Source organism: Trachemys scripta, chromosome 10 (assembly GCF_013100865.1).
Source record: "Trachemys scripta elegans isolate TJP31775 chromosome 10, CAS_Tse_1.0, whole genome shotgun sequence".
Taxonomy (NCBI): Eukaryota; Metazoa; Chordata; order Testudines; family Emydidae; genus Trachemys; species Trachemys scripta.
The window spans coordinates 41,786,408-41,810,421 of NC_048307.1; the positions used below are offsets into that span (position 1 = coordinate 41,786,408).

Consider the following 24,014-nt stretch of genomic DNA (forward strand, 5'->3'; position numbering starts at 1 on the left):
CCTCTTGCGCTCTCCTGCTTGTGCTTCCTCCCAGGATCCCATTTCCCCACTTACCTCAGGGCTTTGGTCTCCTTCCCCCGGTGAACCTAGTTTAAAGCCCTTCTCACTAGGTTAGCCAGCCTGCTGGCGAAGATGCTCTTCCCTCTCTTCATTAGGTGGAGCCCGTCTCTGCCTAGCACTCCTTCTTCTTGGAACACCATCCCATGGTCGAAGAATCCAAAGCCTTCTCTCCGACACCACCTGCGTAGCCATTCGTTGACTTCCACGATTCGACGGTCTCTACCCCGGCCTTTTCCTTGCACAGGGAGGATGGACGAGAACACCACTTGCGCCTCAAACTCCTTTATCCTTCTTCCCAGAGCCACGTAGTCTGCAGTGATCCGCTCAAGGTCATTCTTGGCAGTATCATTGGTGCCCACGTGGAGAAGCAGGAAGGGGTAGCGATCCGAGGGCTTGATGAGTCTCGGCAGTCTCTCCGTCACATCGTGTATCCTAGCTCCTGGCAAGCAGCAGACCTCTCGGTTTTCCCGGTCAGGGCGGCAGATAGATGACTCAGTCCCCCTGAGGAGGGAGTCCCCGACCACCACCACCCTCCTCCTCCTCTTGGGAGTGGTGGTCGTGGAACCCCCATCCCTAGGACAGTGCATCTTTTGCCTTCCAATCGGTGGAGTCTCCTTCTGCTCCCTTCCCTCAGATGGGCCATCTAGTCCACTCTCCGCATTAGCACCTGTAGAGAGAACATGGAAACGATTCCTCACCTGTATCTCCATTGCTGGTGCATGGACGCTCCTCTTTCTTCTTCTGGAGGTCACATGCTGCCAAACCTCTTCACAATCCTTCTGTCCCTGCTGCGCCTGCTCTGAATCTTCAGAACATTGTGGCCGTAGAAGCATCTCCTGACGTCTGACAGGAAATCTTCATTTTCCCTTATGCAACGCAGAGTCGATACTTGTTTCTCCAGCCCTCGAACCTTCTCCTCCAATATGGAGACCAGCTTGCACTTTGTACAGACAAAGTCGCTTCTGTCCTGCGGAAGAAAGACAAACATGGCACAACCTGTGCAGGTTACAACAGCTGATTGCTCACCTTCCATATCACCGTCCTCTTAGGAGCTTCCTCAACTGTTGCAGGAGCTACTCGGAGAAACCTGCAGATGAAAGCCTCAGTGCGCTCTCCCCACCCGAGCTCCCAGGCAAACTCCCGCTGTTAGCCTCTGCTGTTCGCCGCTCAGCTGGTTCGCTGCTGACTGCCCTTATATACCAGTCAGGCCCACTCAAGGCCCAGCTGGAACAAAGCACTCCCAATTCACACTTTTCAAACAAACAAGCAAGCAATCAAGCACACGGTCAAACTGACCAACTGTCCCAGCAGCAGACACTCAGATACTCACCAACACAGCCCCACTAATGCAGCACTTCGTGTACCTCCTCTCGGACAGCTCCCAGGCAAACTCCCGCTGTTAGCCTCTGCTGTTCGCTCACTTCAGTTTGTGGTGCGAGTGTGAGGAGCTGGGAGCAAGAGGTGCAAGGAGCTGAGAGTGAGCGGGTGTGCTGCTGGAGGACTGAGGAGCACAAGGGTTATCAGACACCAAGAGGAAGGTCCTGTGGTGAGAATAAGGTTATGTCTACACTACAGGATTAATCCGAATTTATATTATTTGAATTTTGGAAACAGATTGTATAAAGTCGAATATATGTGGCCACACTAAGCACATTAATTTGGCGGTGTGCGTCCATGTACCGGGGCTAGCGTCGATTTCCGGAGCGTTGCACTGTGGGTAGCTATCCCATAGCTATCCCATAGTTCCCGCAGTCTCCCCCGCCCATTGGAATTCTGGGTTGAGATCCCAGTGCCTGATGGGGCAAAAAAACATTGTCGTAGGTGGTTCTGGGTACAGCCTCACCCCTCCCTCCATGAAAGCAACGGCAGACAACCATTTCGCGCCTTTTTTCCTGGGTGAACACTGCAGACTCCATACCACGGCAAGCATGGAGCCCGCTCAGCTCAAGACAGCAGTCATGAACATTGTAAACACCTCGCGCGTTCTCGTGCAGTTTATGCTGAGCCAGGACCAGAAAAACGAGGCGAGGAGGCGGTGGCAACGGTAGCGCAGCGACAAGCATGATGAGGACGTGGACATGGACACAGAATTCTCTCAAACCACGGGCCCCGGTGCTTTGGAGATCATGTTGTTAATGGGGCAGGTTCTATCTGTGGAACGCCGATTCTGGGCCCGGGAAACAAACACAGACTGGTGGGACCGCATAGCGTTGCAGGTGTGGGACGATTCCCAGTGGCTGCGAAACTTTCGCATGCGTAAGGGCACTTTCATGGAACTTTGTGACTTGCTGTCCCCTGCCCTGAAACGCCAGAATACCAAGATGAGAGCAGCCCTCACAGTTGAGAAGCGAGTGGCGATAGCTCTGTGGAAGCTTGCAACGCCAGACAGCTACCGGTCAGTTGGGAATCAATTTGGAGTGGGCAAATCTACTGTGGGGGCTGCTGTGATGCAAGTAGCCAAAGCAATCACTGAGGTGCTGCTACGAAAGGTAGTGACTCTGGGAAATGTGCAGGTCATAGTGGATGGCTTTGCTGCAAGCACTTGTGGATCACAAGGGACGTTTCACCAACTTCAACGTGGGCTGGCTGGGAAGGGTTCATGATGCTTGCGTCTTCAGGGACACTACTCTGTTTAAACGGCTGCAGCAAGGGACTTACTTCCCGGACCAGAAAATAACCATTGGGGATGTTGAAATGCCAATAGTTATTCTTGGGGACCCAGCCTACCCCTTAATGCCATGGCTCATGAAGCCATACACAGGCAGCCTGGACAGGAGTCAAGAGCTGTTCAACTACAGGCTGAGCAAGTGCAGAATGGTGGTAGAATGTACATTTGGCTGTTTAAAAGGTTGCTGGCAATCGTTACTGACTCGCTCAGACCTCAGCCAAAAAAAATCCCCATTGTTATTTCTGCTTGCTGTGTGCTCCACAATCTCTGTGACAGTAAAGGGGAGACCTTTATGGAGGGGTGGGAGGCTGAGGCAAATCGCCTGGCTGCTGATTACGTGCAACCAGACACCAGGGCGATTAGAAAAGCACACCAGGAAGCTCTGTGCATCAGAGAAGCTTTGAAAACCAGTTTCATGACTGGCCAGGCAGTGTGAAATTTGTGTTTGTTTCTCCTTCATGAAAACCCGCCCCCTTTATTGACTCATTCTCTGTAAGGAACCCACCCTCCCCTTTCCCCCAGCTTGCTTTCAAACCAAACTATCGTTTAAAAATCATTTATTCTTTATTAATTGATTATAAAAAGAGGGAGAGAACCCGGGTGGGGTTTGGGAGGATCGGCGGGAAGGAAAAGGCCACTAAAAAAATTACAGCCTATTGCTTGGTCTTTCGTCTGGGGTGGAATGGGAGGGTGTACGGAGCCTCCCCTCCCACATGTTCTTACACGTCTGGGTGAGGAGGCTATGGGACATGGGGAGGGGGGTTATACAGAGGCTGTAGCGCCACTCTGTGATCCTGCTGCGTTCCTGAAGCTCCACCAGACACCGGAGCATATCTGTTTCCTCACGCAGTAGCCCCAGCGTTGCATCCTGCCTCCTCTGATCTTCCTGCCACCACCTCTCATCTCGAGCATCTCTCCTCTCCTCACGCTGGTCCCTTCTGTCCTCACATTGGTCCCTCATGTCCTCACGTTGGTCCCTCCTGTCCTCACATTCACTGGCTTCTTTCCTATACTTTGAAACCGTGTCCTTCCACTCATTCAGATGAGCTCTTTCACTGCGGGTGGATTCCATGATTTCTGCGAACATCTCGTCTCACATCTTCTTTTCCCGATGCCTTATCTGAGGTAGCATTCGGGACGGAGGAGGGAGGCTTGAAAAACTTGCAGCTGCTGGAGGGAGGGAAAAAAGGAGAGAATTTTTTTAAAAGATACATTTTGCAGAACAATGCTTATACTCTTTCACGGTGACCAACACTATTCACATTACATAGCACATGTGATTTCTGTGCAAGGTCGCATTTTGCCTCTTAATATTGAGCGCCAGTGGCTTTGCTGCTAGAGATCACAGACGCAGGTCCAGGCAACAGAATACGGCTTGCATACGGCTATGGTAAGCCATTGTCTTTCGGCTTCTGAGCCCTCCTTTCCCACATATCAAGCAAAGCCTGTTGAGTGCTGCGGTTTTCCTGTTAACCTTCAGCAGCAGAAAACAAACTAACCCCTCCCCCCATCCAATTCTCTCGATGATCGCTTTATCCCTGCCCCCACCGCGTGGCTGGTATCAGGGAAGATTCCTGCTAGCCAAACGCAAAAAGCTCTGGGCCAATTCTCCCCTGCCCACTGCGCTTGGCTAACTGCAGGGAAGGATTTCTTTTCAGCCACAGGCAAACAGCCCAGTAGGAACGGCCACCTCTGTCCCCTTAATTAAATTCCTGTATTTCAACCAGGTTACCATGAGCGATATCACTCTCCTGAGGATTACACAGCGAGATAAAGAACGGATGTTGCTTGAATGCCAGCAAACACCGGGACCATACGCTGCCAGGCTTTGTCATGCAATGATACCAGATTACTTGCTGCAAGCATGGCATGGTCAAGTGTCCTACCATGGAGGACGGAATAAGGCTGCACTGCCCAGAAACCTTGTGGCAAGGCTTTTGGAGTACCTCCAGGAGAGCTTCATGGAGATGTCCCTGGAGGATTTCCGCTCCATCCCCAGACACGTTAACAGACTTTTCCAGTAGCTGTACTGGCCGCGAATGCATCCGAAGTCCTCAGGGCAAAGTAATCATTAAAAAATGCTTGCTTTTAAAACAAGTTTTATATTTTAAAAGGTAAACTCACCTGAGGTCCCTTCCATGGGGTCATGGTCTAGGATACTGGCTTGGGAGGGTTGGGAGGGTACTTCAGTCAGGCTGAGAGAAAGATCCTGGCTGCTGGGGAGAACGGAGTGCTGGGTGCTCTCCTCAAGCTCGTCCTCCTCCTCCTCCTCGTCCGCAGTATCCTCAGGTGTAGCTGATGAGATTATCCCCACCTTGGAATCCACGGTCAGAGGTGGGGTAGTGGTGGCGGCCTCCCCCCTAGAATTGCATGCAGCTCGGCATAGAAGCGGCATGTCCGCGGCTCTGACCCGGAGCGACCGTTTGCCTCCTTTGTTTTTTTGATAGGCTTGTCTGAGCTCCTTGACTTTCATGCGGCACTGATCTGAGTCCCTATTCTGGCCTCTCTCCATCATGCCCTTGGAGATTTTTTCAAAAGTTTTGGCATTTCGTCTTTTCGAACGAAGTTCTGCTAGCACTGAATCCTCTCCCCATATAGCGATCAGATCCAGTACCTCCCGTACGGTCCATGCTGGTGCTCTTTTTCGATTATCGGCCTGCATGGTTACCTGTGCTGATGAGCTCTCTGTGGTCACCTGTGCTCTCCACGCTGGGCAAACAGGAAATAAAATTCAAATGTTCGCGGGGCTTTTCCTGTCTACCTGGCCAGTGCATGCGAGTTCAGATTGCTGTCCAGAGAGGTCACAATGGTGCACTGTGGGATAGCTCCCGGAGGCCAATACCATCGAATTGCGGCCACACTAACCCTAATTCGAAATTATAATATCAATTTTGGCGCTACTTTGCTCGTCGGGGTGGAGTACAGAAATCAATTTTAAGAGCCCTTTATTTCGAAATAAATGGCTTCGTTGTGTGGACGGGTGCAGGGTTAATTTGATTTGACGCTGCTAAATCCGAATTAAAGTCATAGCGTAGACCAGGCCTAAGGAAGATGTTTGGAGGAGGCCATGGGGAAGTAGCCCAGGGAGTTGTAGCTGTCATGCAGCTGTTACAGGAGGCACTATAGACAGCTGCAATCCACAGGGCCCTGGGCTGGAACCCGGGTTCCCCCCAAACCTCCCAATTGACCTGGACTGTGGGTTCTCCCAGAGGGGAAGGTCTCTGGGCTGTTCCCCAACCCACATGGTGAATCTCTGAGGCAAGAAAATCCGCCAATAAGCGCAGGACCCACCAAGATAGAGGAGGAACTTTTTCACAATTCCCACCGTGACTCATTAACGAGAATGTTGAATACTGCTAGACCCAGGACAGAACCCTGAGGGTATGTCTACACTGCAACCAGACACCCACAGTTCCGGTGCCAGCAGATTTGGGCTCAGGCTAAGGTGCTGTTTAATTGTGGTGTAGACATTTGAGCTCAGGCTGCAGCCCGTGCTCTGGGACTCTCCCACCTTGCAGGGTCCTAGCACCCAGGTTCCAACCAAGCCCAAATGTCTACACCATAGTTGAACAGCTCATTAGCCCAAGCCCCATGAGCCTGAGTCAGCTAGCACAGGCCAGCTGCAGGTTTTTAACTGCAGCATAGACATACGCCACTAGATACATCCTCCCAGTCTGACAGTGAGCCATTGATGATTACTCTCTGAGTGTGTGGTTTTTCAACCAGTTGTGCACCTACCTTATAGTAATTTTATCTAGACCACATTTCCCTAGATTGCTTATGTTATGTGGGACTGTGTCAAAAGCCTGACTAAAATCAAGATCTGGCATGTCTACTTATTTCCCCCCCCCACCACCACCATCCACTAGGCCAGTAACTCTCTCAAAGAAGGAAATTAGGTTGGTTTGGCATGATTTGTTCTTGACAATACCATGTTGGCTATTACTCATCACCCTGTTATCCTCTGGTGCTTACAAACTGATTGTTTGATCATTTGTTCCAAGAACTGAAGTTAGGCTGATTGGTCTGTAATTCCCCAACTCCTCCTTTTCTCCCCCCCTTTAAAAACCGGCACTATGTTTGCCCTTCTGCAGTCCTCCTGGACATCACCTGTGCTCTGAGTTCTCAAAGATAATCTGAGATTGCTTCAGCTAGTTCCTTATGTACCCTCGGGTGAATTTCATCAGGCCCTGCCTACTTGAATACATTTAACTTATCATAATATTCTTTAACTTGTTCTTTCCCTATTCTGGCTTGCATTCCTTCCTCCTTGTTGTTGCTTAAGTATATTTTTCTTACGAAACTGCAAACACTTAAAAATCCAGGAGAACATAAATTAAGGCAGCATTCATGCCCAATACAATATAAATCTCCAAACATTAGACTGATATTGATCCAGACCAACACACTAATACCCCTCTGACACACAATAATTTTCTGTTCCATAATACTATCCCCTCTCAATGCACACATCCAAAAACTGAAAATCCCACTGCAGTGTGCACTCTGAACTTTGTCCTTCCAACACTACAATATTTAATTTAATGTCAGTTATTGTAAAATTACAATCCTAGCATGTCCACACAGCATATACTAGGTATTGAACAGAAAGCTGATTTGACTCGCTGGTCAAAAATCACAAACGAACATCTGCTAGGTATTTACACTGTGACTTTTAAAAAATCAGATCAGCTATGCAATACCCACTGCCATTCAGAAATTCACACAAATATGATTGAAATGCACATGCCCACCATATTTCATAGGCATATCCATAGAACGTTGTAACTAAATTACAGATTAGCAGGTCAGAGTTAAGGGTGCGGGCTGGAGTATGATTTTTTTTTTTTTCAGTTCTAAGGTGTGTGATCATATTGTATTAAAAGCAAGTATGTTAGAACTGTCTGGTCAGACAGTGTGACTGAGCAGCTCAAAACAAGAGGAAAACCAGCACTAAATCAGCTAAAATAAATCTTATGCATTCTTGCTGTTAATTTTCTATGTAAGCTTTTGGAAATGGGAGGGGAGCTGTGGTCAGCAAGACAGGAAATGGGAAGGGAAACATCCATAAGCCAATCTCTCTATAAGTTGTAGTCCACACTATGGGAAAAGTTTAAGATCTAGTGGTCACAGCACAAGACTGCGAGTCGTTTGAGTTCTGTTCTCTGCAGTGCCACAGACTTGCTGTGTGACCATTAGACTATCCCTTAACTTCACCATGTCTCCGGTTCCTCATCTGTAAAATGGAGATGATAATCCTTACCTATCTTTCAGGGGAGTTATGAGGCTAAATTTGTTGCTGTTTGGGAAGCGCTTTGGGATCCTTGGGAGGTGTTGGAGAAATGCAGCACATGGTTATTAATAATTGCTACTAGCCCTTCTAAACGTCACATGCATTTTTATTCATCTCAGTCAATAACTTAGAAAGGGCAAAAAGAGGCTTCTTACTGCAAATATAAAATGATATGAAGATGTTTGACCCCCCAAGGTGTTGTGATCACTGAGCAGCCATTGACACTAAATTAATGATCCTTCAGTGTGTTGCATTTGACCTAGATATATGTGGGCTGAGGCTTCCTTATTGTTCCTAGAAGTTATAAAAGCAATTCTGGTTAGCAAATTCCACTAGGCACCTCTTTTTGCAGTGTGGGAATGGTGTCTAGGCCAAAATCCTGGTGCTTTTCAGCCGCAGTTTTCTTCTTCATAGAGGCCAAAAGTTGTATTTGCTCGCCATTTGGGGCACCCATTAGTGAGTAGTCAGTGCATTGGCTATAGATGCTCATCGTCTCTATTCCATATGTGATACTTTCTAAATGCCAGGAACAAGAGGAAACGATGGCATTTGTCTTGACTCACTTCTCCAAATCTGTGCTGAAACTCTGCTTTAAGTACCCATGGAAATGAATGTTATGACTTAATCTCTGCTTGTTCTCCTCACAAAATGACTGTGTGTGTGTGCAAAACTCAAAACTCGGCATTATAATGTCAGTGGCACTGCTGTTGATCAGGTCAAGGCTGACGTGTGTTGGCAGAGCTATGAGGGGGTACTAGGACTGGAGCAGCAGCTTCTGCAGTATTCAGGACCACGGGGAGCTGGCAGAGCTGTGTATCTGGATTAATTTACAGTGGACTAGAATATGAGGGAGTTCTGCAAATCAGGGTTGAAGTATATTGCTCGACCTGTGTGTGGGAAATTTCCTGCTACCCACACTGGCTAGTTAGCCAATGCCATCAGTTTCTCACTCTCTGCTGAACCCTAAAATCACCTGCTGATGTTGAGAAAGGCAGGCAGAGAAATCAAAAGATCTCTGCATAAAGCGACTGTCACCTTTATGTGTATGCAGGGCTGGCTGCTACTTTAGCTTTCATCCGCATCCTTTAAAACTTGGGAAGTAATAAAGGTCAGCTCTAAGCACCAGCTTAGCAAGCAGGTGCTTGGGGCGGCCACTCCGGAGGGGGGCGGCACGTCCAGCTATTCGGCAGCAATTCGGTGGAGGATCCCTCACTCCCGCTTGGAGTGAAGGACCTCCCGCCGAATTGCCGCAGATAGCGATAGTGGCTTTTTTTTTTTTTTTTTTAATTTTTTTTGGAGTGTGGGGGGCTGCTTGGGGCGGCAAAAACCCTGGAGCTGGCCCTGAGAGGAATAATGCTCTTCTTCTGTGTATGCATCTCCCTCTGTATTCCAACAGTTAGATTAAAGATGGCTGAAAGGATATTTCTCTTGGGAACACATATACCAATGTCTTCCAGACTTGCATGCTGTTGTGTGATTATCTAAATTACTTGAATAGGAAAGCTGCGTCATCATATCAGGCCCTTAATAAACAAGTTTGCAGCTTGGATTTGTTCAGTACTAGCATGTATTGCGATATGGCATGATGGTGCTCTTAGACACACAGACTTATTTTGTTGCTTAGGGTATGTCTACACTACGAAATTAGGTCGAATTTATAGAAGCCGGTTTTATAGAAATCTGTTGTATACAGCCGATTGTGTGTCCCCCCACATAAAATGCTCTAAGTGCATTAAGTCGGCGGACCGCGTCCACAGTACCGAGGCTAGCGTCGACTTCCGGAGCGTTGCACTATGGGTAGCTATCCCACAGTTCCCGCAGTCTCCGCCGCCCATTGGAATTCTGGGTTGAGATCCCAATGCCTGAATGATGCAAAACAGTGTCGCGGGGGGTTCTGGGTACATGTCATCAGGCCCCTCCCCCTCCGTCAGAGCAACGGCAGACAATCGATTCGCGCCTTTTTACCTGGGTTACCTGTGCAGACAACATACCACGCCAAGCACGGAGCCCGCTCAGCTCACCGTCACCATATGTCATCTGGGTGCGGCCAGACGTGGTACTGCATTGCTACACAGCAGCAGCTAATTGCCTTTTGGCAGTAGACGGTGCAGTATGACTGGTAGCCTTCATCGGCGATCTGGGTGCTGGCAGACGTGGGGCTGCATTGCTACACAGCAGCAGCCCCTTGCCTTTTGGCAGTAGATGGTGTATTATGACTGGTTCGATCAGATGATGGCTGAAACTCCGTATGTCCCCCAGTCATATTCTGCTGCCTTCCCAATGATGATGGCAGCTATCAGTCGTAGTACACTATTTTCTGCCAAGCACCCAGAAGATGCCGAGGGCTATCAGTCATGCTGCACCGTCGGCTGCCAGCTTAAGATATAAAAAATAGATTTGCTCTGTATTCATTTGCTTCCCCCTCCCTCCATGAAATCAACAGCCTGCTAAACCCAGGGTTTTGAGTTCAATCTTTTGGGGGGCCATTCTGTGTGACAGTTGTTTGTGTTTCTCCCTGATGCACAGCCACCTTTGTTGATTTTAATTCCCTGTACCTGTACGCCATGTCGTCACTCGCCCCTCCCTCCCTCCGTCCGTCAGATACTAGTTTCGCGCCTTTTTTCAGACCAGATGCCATAGCACTGGGATCATGGAGCCCACTCAGATCACCGCGGCAATTATGAGCACTATGAACACCACGCGCATTGTCCTGGAGTACATACAGACCCAGGACATGCCAAAACAAAACCAGGACCAGCCGATGAGGCGATTGCAGCGCGGCGACGAGAGTGATGAGGAAATTGACATGGACATAGACCTCTCACAAAGTACAGGCCCCAGCAATGTGCAGATCATGGTGTTACTGGGGCAGGTTCATGCCGTGGAACGCCGATTCTGGGCCCGGGAAACAAGCACAGACTGGTGGGACCGCATCGTGTTGCAGGTGTGGGACGATTCCCAGTGGCTGCGAAACTTTCGCATGCTTAAGGGCACTTTCATGGAACTTTGTGACTTGCTTTCTCCTGCCCTGAAGCGCCAGAATACCAGGACGAGAGCAGCCCTCACAGTTGAGAAGCGAGTGGCGATAGCCCTGTGGAAGCTTGCAACGCCAGACAGCTACTGGTCAGTTGGGAATCAATTTGGAGTGGGCAAATCTACTGTGGGGGCTGCTGTGATCCAAGTTGCCAGGGCAATCAAAGACCTGGTGATATCAAAGGTAGTGACTCTGGGAAATGTGCAGGCCATAGTGGATGGCTTTGCTGAAATGGGATTCCCAAACTGTGGTGGGGCGATAGACGGAACCCATATCCCTATCTTGTCACCGGAGCACCAAGCCATCGAGTACATAAACCGCAAGGGGTACTTTTCAATGCTGCTGCAAGCCCTGGTGGATCACAAGGGACGTTTCACCAACATCAACGTGGGATGGCCGGGAAAGGTACATGATGCTCGCGTCTTCAGACACTCTGGTCTGTTTCGAAAGCTGGAGGAAGAGACTTTCTTCCCAGACCAGAAAATAACCGTTGGGGATGTTGAAATGCCTATCATTATCCTTGGGGACCCAGCCTACCCCTTAATGCCATGGCTCATGAAGCCGTACACAGGCAGCCTGGACAGTAGTCAGGACCTGTTCAACTACAGGCTGAGCAAGTGCCGAATGGTAGTGGAATGTGCATTTGGATGTTTAAAAGCGCGCTGGCGCAGCTTACTGACTCGCTCAGACCTCAGCGAAAAGAATATCCCCATTGTTATTGCTGCTTGCTGTGCGCTCCACAATATCTGTGAGAGTAATGGGGAGGCATTTATGGCGGGGTGGGAGGTTGAGGCAAATCGCCTGGCCACTGATTATGTGCAGCCAGACACCAGGATGGTTAGAAGAGCACAGCAGGGCGCGGTGTGCATCAGAGAAACTTTGAAAATGAGTTTTGTGACTGCCCAGGCTACGGTGTGAAACTTCTGTTTGTTTCTCCTTGATGAACCCTCCGCCCACCCCCACCCGGTTCACTCTACTTCCCTGTAAACCAACCACCTCACCCTCCCGTCCCCCCCTTGAGCACCGCTTGCAGAGGCAATAAAGTCATTGTTACTTCACATTCATGCATTCTTTATTAATTCATCACACAACTAGGGGGATAATTGCCAAGGTAGCCCAGGATGGGTGGGGGAGGAGGGAAGGAAAAGGACACACTGCAGTTTAAAACTGTAACTCTTATTGAAGGCCAGCCTTCTGATGCTCGGGCAATCATCTGGGGTGGAGTGACTGGGTGGCTGGAGGCCCCCCCACCATGTTCTTGGGCGTCTGGGTGAGGAGGCTATGGAACTTGGGGAGGAGGGCTATTGGCTACACAGGGGCTGTAGTGGCGGTCTCTGCTCCTGCTGCCTTTCCTGCAGCTCAGCCATACACTGGAGCATATCAGTTTGATGCTCCAGCAGCCGGAGCATCGACTCTTGCCTTCTGTCTGCAAGCTGACGCCACCTATCATCTTCAGCCCGCCACTTGCTCTGTTCATCCCATGATTCAGCCCGCCACCTCTCCTCTCGTTCATATTGTGCTTTTCTGTAGTCTGACATTGACTGCCTCCACGCATTCTGCTGTGCTCTGTCAGTGTGGGAGGACTTCTGGAGCTCCGAGAACATGTCATCCCTAGTCTACCGTTTTCTCCTTCTAATCTTCGCTAGTCTCTGTGAAGGAGAAACATTTGCAGCTGGTGGAGGAGAAGGGAGAGGTGGTTAAAAAAGACACATTTTAGAGAACAATGGGTACACTCTTTCACGTTAAATTTTGCTGTTCACATTACACAGCACATGTGCTTTCGTTACAAGGTCGCATTTTTCCTCTTATATTGAGGGCCTGCCGGTTTGGTGTGAGAGATCACTCACGCAGTGCCAGGCAACAGATTTCGGCTTGCAGGCAGCCATGGTAAGCCACAGTCTTTTGGCTTTTTTAACCTTCTTAACATGTGGGAATGGTTTCAAACAGTAGTGCCCTCATTTCCCATACCAAGCACCCCTTGGGTTGGCCATTTAAAATGGGTTTGCAATGTAAAAGGTGGGGCTGAGGTTTCCGGGTTAACATGCAGCACAAACCCAACTACTCCCCCCCCCCCACACACACACACCCAGTTCTCTGGGATGATCACTTCACCCCTCCCCCCTACCGCATGGCTAACAGCGGGGAACATTTCTGTTCAGCCAAGCAGGAACGGGCACCTCTGAATGTCCCCTTAATAAAATCACCCCATTTCAACCAGGTGACCGTGAATATCACTCTCCTGAGGATAACAAAGAGAGATAAGGAATGGATGTTGTCTGCATGCCAGCAAACACCGGGACCTTACGCTGCCATGCTTTGTTATGCAATGATTCCAGACTACGTGCTACTGGCCTGGCGTGGTAAAGTGTCCTACCATGGCAGATGGGATAAGGCAGCCCTCCCCAGAAACCTTTTGCAAAGACTTTGGGAGTACATGAAGGAAGCTTTCTGGAGATGTCCCAGGAGGATTTCCGCTCCATCCCCATACACGTTAACAGACTTTTCCAGTAGCTGTACTGGCTGTGATTGCCAGAGCAAATTAATCATTAATCATTAAACACGCTTGCTTTTAAACCATGTGTAATATTTACAAAGGTACACTCACCAGAGGTCCCCTGTGTGCCCTCTGGGTCTGGGAGCACGCCTTGGGTGAGTTCGGGGGTTACTGGTTCCAGGTCCAAGGTGATAAACATATCCTGGCTGTTGGGGAAACCGGTTTCTCTGCTTCCTTGCTGCTGTGAGCTATCTACATTATCTTCATCCTCATCTTCCTCATACCCCGAACCCGCTTCCCTGTTGCGTGTTTCTCCATTGACGGAGTCATAGCACACGGTTGGGGTAGTGGTGGCTGCACCCCCTAGGATTGCATGCAGCTCTGCGTAGAAGCGGCATGTTTGCGGCTCTGCCCCGGACCTTCCGTTTGCCTCTCTGGCTTTGTGGTAGGTTTGCCTTAGCTCCTTAATTTTCACGCGGCACTGCTGTGCATCCCTGTTATGGCCTCTGTCCTTCATGGCTTTTGAGACCTTTTCTAATATTTTGCCATTTCGTTTACTGCTATGGAGTTCAGCTAGCACTGATTCATCTCCCCATATAGCGAGCAGATCCCGTACCTCCCGTTCGGTCCATGCTGGAGCTCTTTTGCGATCCTGGGACTCCATCATGGTTACCTGTGCTGATGAGCTCTGCGTGGTCACCTTGCTCTCCTCGCTGGGCAAACAGGAAATGAAATTCAAAAGTTCGCTGGGCTTTTCCTGTCTACCTGGTCAGTGCATCTGAGTTGAGAGTGCTGTTCAGAGCGGTCACAATGAAGCACTGTGGGATAGCTCCTGGAGGCCAATAACGTCAAATTCCATCCACGCTACCCCAATTCTGACCCGCAAAGGCCGATTTTAGCGCTAATCCCCTCGTCGGAGGTGGAGTAAAGAAACCGGTTTAAAGGGCCCTTTAAGTCGAAAAAAAGGGCTTCGTCGTGTGAACGTGTCCAGGCTTAATTCGAATTAACGCTGCTAAATTCGACCTAAACTCGTAGTGTAGACCAGGACTTAGTTTCTAACATCAGCTACTGTGCTTGCATGCTAGGTAGGAAGTTGCACTGGGTATGTGGCAGGGCAATGCCTATGCATCGAAGAGCAAGATAAAATTAGCTGATGAGATTTTCAGAGGTGCTCACTGTTGGCCTAACTTTGCTCCCACTGAAATCCATTACCAATGCTGAATACTTCTGAAAATCCCCACTCTGTGCGTGGGGTGTGTGTGTGTGTGTCTGTAAATATATCTTACAATTATACAATATACTTACTGTTTGGGGAGTGCAGTGTTCATTGATTTAGACAGAGAAGTCTTTTGTTGTTTTGTTGACAATTTAACAAAATAAAGATGAGGGGGTCAGATCCTCAGTTTGCACAAATTGATGTAGCTCCGTTGAACTTGCTAGAGCTACACCGTTTTATACCAGCTGAGAATCTAGCCCAAGATAGACTCAAGGAGTAAAATTCTTACCTAGATCTACATTCTGAGCATCCCAAAGTTGGGTGTGGTTGATGCAAACCCATCTTGGCTGTGTAGTCAATTTGCCAAGGAACATGTGCTATGTCTGTTTCACAGACCAAATTCTGTGCTTGGTTACATCAATGAAAATCCAGAGCAGCTCCACTCAAGAGTTCCCCGGTGTAAATAGGAGTGGAATTTATCTCTTCTATTGTAAGCCTTTTGGGACGGTGACCTTGTCTTCCTCTTTGTACTCTACATGGCAGAGAATATATTGGGTGCTCAGGAAATGAAGAATAATAAATAAAGTATCTTGTGACAGTGTAAGCAAACAAAACCGATAGATGAGTTTGCCCTGTGCACTTGGTTCATTTACTTTGACAAGCGCATTTTAATTTTTAATTGTTTATGATACTTCTTAATATAGCAGTAAATGCCCTGTAGTATATTGTGTAGAAGTAATGCAATATTGGTGATAATGAGGCCATGTTACATCGATGTCTCCACTAGTTAAGCCTCTGAGGATTGGAGTGAGGCTACTAGGTTATTTGTGAGACTCCTCAGCAAAGTCTGAGAACTAGTGAGGTTTTCTGTCTGTCTTACTCTGGATTAGCTGCTGCAGCAGCATCATGTGATCACTTATCTATTATACTAATACCTGGTAAAAAACAGTGAGTGGTTTATAACATCAGGGATTATGCTCAGACACACAGTGCTTTCCAAAAATAAAATGAATACTGTTCTGAGAGCCCTTCAGATAATATTGATTGACCAATAAAGAAAAGACCAGAGTATCAGAGACTTGTTTGAGGGCACAGCAGTGAAATATTTCCCTTGGTTACTTTGACAATTAAATACATATCTTCAGGCACGTGACTATGAGCTATATTGATCATTTCTGCACTGCATGGGCATCCATGGAGCACTGTCTAAACTCCCAAAATCCAGTCTCCTCACTGTGCCTAGCGTGTGCAAAATCTAAGCTGAATTCTCGGGATACTGCACTGGATCAGAGCAGGCTCCATCTAGTGCAGAGTCCTCTTTCTGATTGTGATCAGCACCAACTGCTGCAGGGGTAGGTGCAAGAATCCCGCAGTGGGCAGTTCTGAGAGAGCCTGCCCGAAGCACTACATTCCTTCTGACTCCCAAAGGTCAAAGGTTGGCTGATGCCTGAAGTGAGAGGGTTTGTATCCCTTCCATTAGCTTTTTTTTTTTAGTGTTTGTTTATTGTTAGAACGGTGGTCGTTTTTGTCAGCCATGTAAATGTCTTGGTCTTTTGGGTTATTCCAAAGCCCTGATCAGGATTTTGGAGTGGACACCCCCATTGCATCCTATACCCCCATCAGGATCCACCATACCAGCAACATAATATCCCTCTTTACATTAAGTGCCTAAATATAGTGGTCACTGGTGTGCCCTAGATGTACCTCTGACAGGCAGGCAGGGAGTGGGGAAGCTAATAAAAACAGTACAGTTTTATAAAGCAGATGACTTGGTCTCTCTTGCCCTGGGGCACCTCCTTTGGCTGATATCCTGTCTCTGTCTCACTGTATAGGTTCTACTGGGATCTGACTATGCTGCTCCTGATGGTGGGAAACCTGATCATTATCCCTGTGGGCATCACTTTCTTCAAGGACGAGAATACCACCCCATGGATCGTTTTCAATGTGGTCTCAGACACCTTCTTCCTCATCGATCTGGTCCTCAACTTCCGGACCGGCATCGTGATAGAGGATAACACCGAGATCATCCTTGACCCCCAACGAATTAAGATGAAGTACCTGAAGAGCTGGTTCGTGGTGGATTTTATCTCCTCCATCCCCGTGGACTACATCTTCCTGATCGTGGAGACCCGTATCGACTCAGAGGTTTACAAGACTGCCCGGGCTCTGCGCATTGTGCGCTTCACCAAAATCCTCAGCCTCTTGCGCCTGCTGAGGCTCTCAAGGCTCATCCGCTACATCCACCAATGGGAAGAGGTGAGCAGAGGCTGTGTTTCATATGCACTTGGGCCCTGAGGCCCCTTTCCCCTCACACCAGGAGCGCAGTTCCTCCCACTTCACACTACTGTAAGTGGGAGAAGATTTGGGTTCTAGCTGTGGCTCTTGGCAAGTTGCCAGGAGGACCCTTAACCTTGCAAAATTTTGGCACTGTTGCTTTAGACTGTATTGTCTCTTTGAGGGTCATGATGTAATGTTGGATGTTGTTTCGCTGTTTAAAATGAGAGTAAATTCAGGTCATCCCACTGCACGTCATATGAGATTGTAGAGTAACCACAAGGAGAAATGGATAGCCAGTCTACCTGCTGTTGCTCTTTCAGAGCCAGAAAGCACTACCAGGTAAATAACCTAGGGCAGGGGTTCTCACAATAAACTCTCAACTCTCAGAGTGTGGCAACCATCTCTTGCTGGGGACCGCTCTGACAATCTTTCCTAAAATATTTAATTAACTTTAGGAAAAACAAATAAATATGCACAGATACACGTCCAAATTCCGACCTGTCTCTGTCCCTATCTCCCATGGCTTTTCAGCAAGAGCCCACCCTGGGGAAGTTGAGTCGGGAACTCACCGGCTGCCTGTGGAGTCCCAGGCTTTCCATGCCCTGGCTGGGTGGGAGTGGGGGAGCTGATCAGAGGAGCGCCCCAGCAACCGAACATTGCAGCTGCTTCCACAGATAACTGCTGCAGGCCCCACACACACTGGTCCCTCGTGTCTCCAGAGGCGCTGCCCAGAATGCAGGGCACCGATCCCTGCTGGTGGCACCAGCACAAACAGCAAGGCAGCGCATCTCGCTGCCTTGGTAACAGCTTTTCAGGAGCAACAGCTGGGTGCTGCAGGGAGGGGCCACTGTTTTCTGGGAGGGGAGACTGAGGGTAAGGGGTGGGCTGTGACTCAAGCTGTTTGGGATGCAGTGGAACCTTTACATTGTCTTCCCCCCAACACTATAAACATATACATTTGGGGGGGCAATGCCCCCCAATTTCCATTCATACTTTAGAGGCTGTCATGGCCGCAAAAAAATCTGCAGGTGGCTGCATCTGAGAAACACTGACCTGGGGTATCAGCCTCTCTGCAGGTGCCTGCACAGACATGGACTTGGCCTCAGATACATGTTTTCATGAACCTGCAGCACTTGTTTATCCAAGTGACTTCATTCATTACATGATTATCTCTTGAGTAAACAGCGTGGTGATGTATTTATAACCTGCCAGCTTTTCTAAATTCTCAAATGCCATGTTCAGGGGAAAAAGAAAGCCAGACAATCTGCCAGCAAGCAGACACTGCTTGGTGATGGGGAGAAACCTAACAATCCGGCACAGCCTGATAGCTCCCCGCACTTCCCTGGCCCTGCAAGGAAATTCCAATGTATGGGTGCTGATACTCTGGTTCCCAGGTTGGTTTGATTGGAGCCCCTTGTCTTGGCTATGGCCTAAGAACTGATCACCTCCCAGTCCCCTGCTCCCTCCACAGGAGCAGGGAAGGAGCTCCCTCTATTTATACCCATGTCTCAGGAGCACATCTGCAGTGGAGGAAAGGCTGGTCAAGCGTCATGCATTTTTCTCTTCTCTGTACCCCAGCTAGTCCTGGGTTCCCCAGTTTTGGGAGCACCGATTTTATACAATTGTGCCATTTCCTGTCCTGCTCCCCACAGTGTGGCATGGCTAAGAAGGGAGTGTCCTCAGTCACTGTGAAATCTCTGGGGTTCATCTGTTTGTCCTTGTTAATAATAATTTGTATTGGAGTACTGCCAAAGGTCCCCAATCAAGATCAGAGTCCCATTGTGCTTGGCACTGTGTGGGGACAGAGTGAGGGGCAGTCGCTCCAAATAGTTTGTAAATAGACAAGACAGATGAAAGTGGGGAAGAGAAGCAGAGGCATGGGGGAGTTCGGGGGGAGGGGGGGGAAGAGTGGCTTTCCCCAGGTCACACAGCGAGTCAGAAGCAGAGCTGGGAACAGAATCCAGGCCTCCTAGTTCCAATCAGAGAACAGAAACAATACCATGTGAATTAGGTGACCAAACACACAATAATGAACTGTGAGTAGATGAAGCGAACAAGTCCATAGCCTGAAAATTGTCCATCCAAAACCATTCATTAATACTGATGAATAAATATGTCTGATAGGATCATGATCCATTCACAAATGACTTGGGATGGGATTAATTCAGGCACAAATATTTGTGATGAGTAGAATCATAGGACTGGAAGGGACCTTGAGAGGTCATCTAGTCCAGTGCCCTGCCTCATGGCAGGACTAAGTATTATCTAGACCATCCCTGACAGGTGTTTGTCTAACCTGCTCTTAAAAATCTCCAGTGAGGGAGATTCCACAACCTCCCTAGGCAATTTATTCCAGTGCTTGACCACCCTGACAGGAAGTTTTTCCTAATGTCCAACCTAAACCTCCCTTACTGCAATTTAAGCTCATTACTTCTTGTCCTATCCTCCGAGGTTAAGCAGAACAATTCTTCACCCTCCTCCTTTTAACAACCGTTTATGTACTTGAAAACTGTTATCATATCCCCTCTCAGTCTTTTCTTTTTCACACTAAACAAACCCAATTTTTTCAGTTTTCCCTCATAGGTCATGTTTTCTAGACCTTTAATAATTTTTGTTGCTCTTCTCTGGACTTTCTCCAATTTGTCCACATCTTTCCTGAAATGTGGCACCCAGAACTGGACACAATACTCCAGTTGAGGCCTAATCTGCGCAGAGTAGAGCGGAAGAATTACTTCTTGTGTTTTGCTTACAATACTCCTGCTAATGCATCCCAGAATGATGTTCGCTTTTTTGGTAACAGCGTTACACTGTTGACTCATATTTAGCTTGTGGTCCACTATGATCTCCGGATCCCTTTCCACAGTACTCCTTCCTAGGCAGTCATTTTGTATGTGTGCAACTGATTGTTCCTTCCTAGATGGAGTACTTTGCATTTGTCCTTCTTGAATTTCATCCTATTTACTTCAGATGATTTCTCTAGTTTGTCCAGATCATTTTGAATTATGATCCTATCCTCCCAGCTTGGTATCATTCGCACATTTTATAAGTGTACTCTCTATGCCATTATCTAAATCATTGATTAAGATATTGGACACAGAACTGATCCTTGCGGGACTCCACTCGCTATGCCCTTGCACCATGACTGTGAACCACTGATAACTACTCTCTGGGAACCAGTTATGCACCCACCTTACAGTAGCTCCATCTAGATTATATTTCCCTAGTTTGTTTATGAGAAGGTCATGCGAGATCGTATAAAAGGCTTTACTAACATCAAGATATACCACGTCTACTGCTTTCCCCCCCTATCCACAAGGCTTGTTAGCTGTCAAAGCTATCAGGTTTGTTTGACATGAGTAGTTTGACTATCTCTAGCCCAGGAGTCTTTGTAGTGTTGAAGGAGCATGAATCTGTTCCTTTCTGTGCTATGGTTCTGCTGGTCCAAGAGGAGTTAAATAATTTGGCTGCTTCTTGTACTGAACTTGTTTAAAACATCAGCAATTAAGAGCTAATCAGGCACCCTCTTCCCCTGCTACCCTCCCATTTCACAGTGGGCAGCTGCCCCTAATTTGAGTCTGATAACATGACCAACATGTGGTTTAGTGCACCTTTGCTGCCAGTGACACTAAGCCCAGGTGTGGCTACCATTGGTATGACATCTTCAGATGCTCTGGAACACTCTAGAGATCGGGCTCTCCAGTGAGGTGTTATGCTGCAAGTGTAAGGGACAGATGGCGATGTTTTGCCACTGGGGACTACAATACAGAGCCCAGCAGTGCAAGCCCAGGCCTGTCTTTGGCACAGGACTGAGTTGAAACAGCTGGTTCTTGGGGATGACCCAATGGTAGGAAGGTTTCTTGGTTTTGGGTGGAGTGGTGAGAGATTTCTTTGTTGGGGTGTCACATGCTACAAAGCAGTGAGGTATCAGGGAGGAGAGTTACTCCTCCTCCTTGGGCAAGATTAGTCTGTCCTGCTCTCTGTAATCACACAGACAGTTCTCATGTCTCTTACCCTGAAGTGCCTACAGTTGATCTGTCTCAGACAACAAGTTCCCATGCAGCTCTCCTCACTGCACAGGCCAGAAATGTACAGCTGTAGCAGGGAGCCATGTGAGACTGGATTGACTGTGGGGGTAGGGCGTGAGGTGGAGGGCTAGCCAACCAGAGAGAGACAGAACGATGTGGGGGGCGAGGGGGAAGTGAGGGTCTGTCTGGGTTGGGGCCTAGCTGATATGGGGAAATGGCTGCATGTATAGGCAGGCTGAGGAGAGGCTAACATGCAGTCACTCTCCCTTGTTTACTAGCCACCCCCATTGTCATCATTCTGTCTCTCTAGCTAGACAGTGGGGGTGTGGAGGGTAGTTAAGGAGAGGGTGGGGAACAGTAGCTGGGTCAGTAGGAGGCAGGGTTAGTTCGTGTACATGGGCTAGCTAGGGGGACAGCGTGAGTGTGATAGGGCTAGCTGGCGGGGGTGGGGGGGATTGTCCTACTCTGTGGGTGGAAACCTAGTGTTGTGGTAGAGCAGTTTGATTCACTTGCATGGAGCTTGTGCCTTGCCTTCTGAGGGAGAAATTGCTGCTGCAGGGGAAAAAATAGTCACCTAATATTGAGACTTAAGTTCCTTCTGAGGGTAGGGAGTTCAGGCATCCATCCACAGCTCCTCTTGCCACTAAATGCAGAGGGGCTTTCTATCCTGGCTCTTACTCTGAGTCAAAGGGGTAGAACTTGTAAGATGTTCATTTCCCAAGTTCACTGTACTCCCCCACCCCCATTTGTTTCCCTCTCACATGTTGGAGTTGTACAAGCGTTGCATGAATTCAGCTCCACAGTGAGTGTGGGAGAGAACCTTCTCAAAGACTGCAGTGCGGCAACACAACCAGCCACTTATCAGTTCCTGTCAGTGCCAGAAGGTGCCATGGGCTCAGGAACCAGATGATTTTTGTACATGCACCTTCCCTTTCTGTGAACAGACAACCCCGACTTCCTCCATAGGCTTGTGAGGTTAGAGCAGGGCAAAGGCTTCAACAAAGATTTTGCTAATGTTCACTTGAACTAAAACTTGAATTCATTCAGTTCATCATAGTCATTTGTATTTGCTTTCTAAAAGTATGCCTGCAAACAAGTGTCCTGGCAGGAATGACCATGGAAAGAGCCACTTTTAAATAAGTAGGAGAGAATATTCTTGGAAAGCAGATTTTGACCACATAAATGCAAGTGTTCACCCTAGAACGCTTGTCTTAAATTCCTCTGGTCGGGGGACAGAAACAAGACCACATGCCTCTGATTCCACCAGACAGGACCATTGTGGTCAACCTCTGATCTGTGCATCCAATCAAAACAAGCAAGAGTGGTTCAGATTTTGAATGTTAAATACAATAAAAATCTTCACTCATACAAAGTTTGAAATGAGAGAGGCAAAACTGACTGAATAATAAATCTAATTTGCTGAGCTTTGCCAGTGGCACCTAACACTCAGTACTAGTATGTAGTACCATGTATAGACTTGTCAGTCATTTGAGGTCAAAGCCATTGTTTCCTGGGTGAAATTAAATGTGTAGCTGGAGAACAGTGGAATCTCCTTCTTGAGAAATCTGTATTTAAACAGCAAAACAACAGCTCTGGTTAAATTTTTGTTTTGGACAAAAAATGGTGCTTTCATTACAATGGACTTTTCTGTAGGACTTTTTTTTTGTCAAAAAAACAAAATTATTTTTGCTTTTGGAAACTGATAGGGTAGTAGCTCACCGCTGCGGCGCCTCCTCCTGGTCGTCTCGGGGAATTAGTTCAAACCAGTAGAGCGCCCTCTTCAGGTGGCGACCCGCCTGTCGTCTCACCTTTGTTAGGTGCACAGACTTGCGTTGCTCCCAACGTATGGCGTCCTCTTCCGGAACACTGTCCTCCGACAGTGTCCGACAGTGTCCGGGGGGAAGGGGGGCGGGTTAATCAACAGCCCCACACCTTCAAACCCAATCCTTGCAGTCCCGGGTCTGGCGTGGTTCTGGCCGGCCGCTCCCTGCGGCCTATGGCTGTGCGTAGGGCACCACAGAACACAAAAGGGAAAAGGGGGGGGGAAAACTCAGGCCCGCCCACTACTCTGAGTCCTGGTCCAGAGGCCCTCTGGCGACAGTCTCGCTGTCCTCCTTCTCCTTCCTCCTCTGACTACTCCTCTGGACTGCTTCCCCCAACGACCCTCTGCGCTAGGCCTCCTCCTTCCAGGCCTGCCACCTGGCAGGCTATGGAGTAGGGCCTTCTCCCACTCTCTCAAGCTGGCCTGCACTGCACTGTCCGTGGTACTGGCCTCCCAGCTCTGGAGACAGACCTTCCCCTCTGAAGGCCTGGGACAGACTGACTGCTCTCACTCTGGGCAGTCTTTTATATGGCTGAGCCGGGCCCTGATTGGCCGCGCGTCTACGCAGGCGCCTAGGCCTGCCGCAGCCCACCCTCTCCGGGCATGGGGCAGCCGCCCCACCACACACCCTCCCCCTTAAGAACCCTCCCGGGGGGGGCGGGTGTGTCCTAACCGGCCTAATGGCCTAGAGCTCGGAACTTTAGCCTTCGTCTCACGCTGGCCCTGCTTACCGGCTCTTAGTCTAGGAAATTAGCCTTCTTCACCGGGCGATATGGCCTACTGGCCTAAGTCTAGGAAATTAGCCTTTGTCCCAGGGCAATCCTGCCTAGTCACCGTCTCAGTGGGGGGGGTCCTACCAAAATGCTGAGGCTTACTGGGTCCGACGTACCAGTCCGTAGATTCTCTTAGACTGCTTCCTAGCAGTTCGGCTGCTGGAGTGTCCCACAGGTCTCCTGATTCTCCACGGGTCTCGTAGTCCCCCGCCTCTGTTGGTCCCTCCCACAGTGAGGCTCCCCCTTGACTTGGGGAAGTCGCGGCTCTTGGCGGCTCCAGGAGTGTGGGCTGGTCCTCCACCGGGGCTTTCCACATAGGTTCTTCTCCCACGGCTGCCTGCCTAGGTTGGGG

The 24,014-nt window shown here is 48.8% G+C and overlaps 1 protein-coding gene across 1 annotated transcript in view; it reads left to right on the forward strand.

Annotated features, from left to right (window-relative positions):
- HCN4 (hyperpolarization activated cyclic nucleotide gated potassium channel 4) overlaps window positions 1–24,014 on the forward strand; it is a 211,832-nt gene that overhangs the window by 43,967 nt on the left and 143,851 nt on the right. Inside the window, exon 2 of the mRNA XM_034784649.1 lies at window positions 16,598–17,021. Coding sequence (XP_034640540.1) covers window positions 16,598–17,021 — 424 coding nt within the window. The remainder of the gene's footprint in view (window positions 1–16,597; window positions 17,022–24,014) is intronic.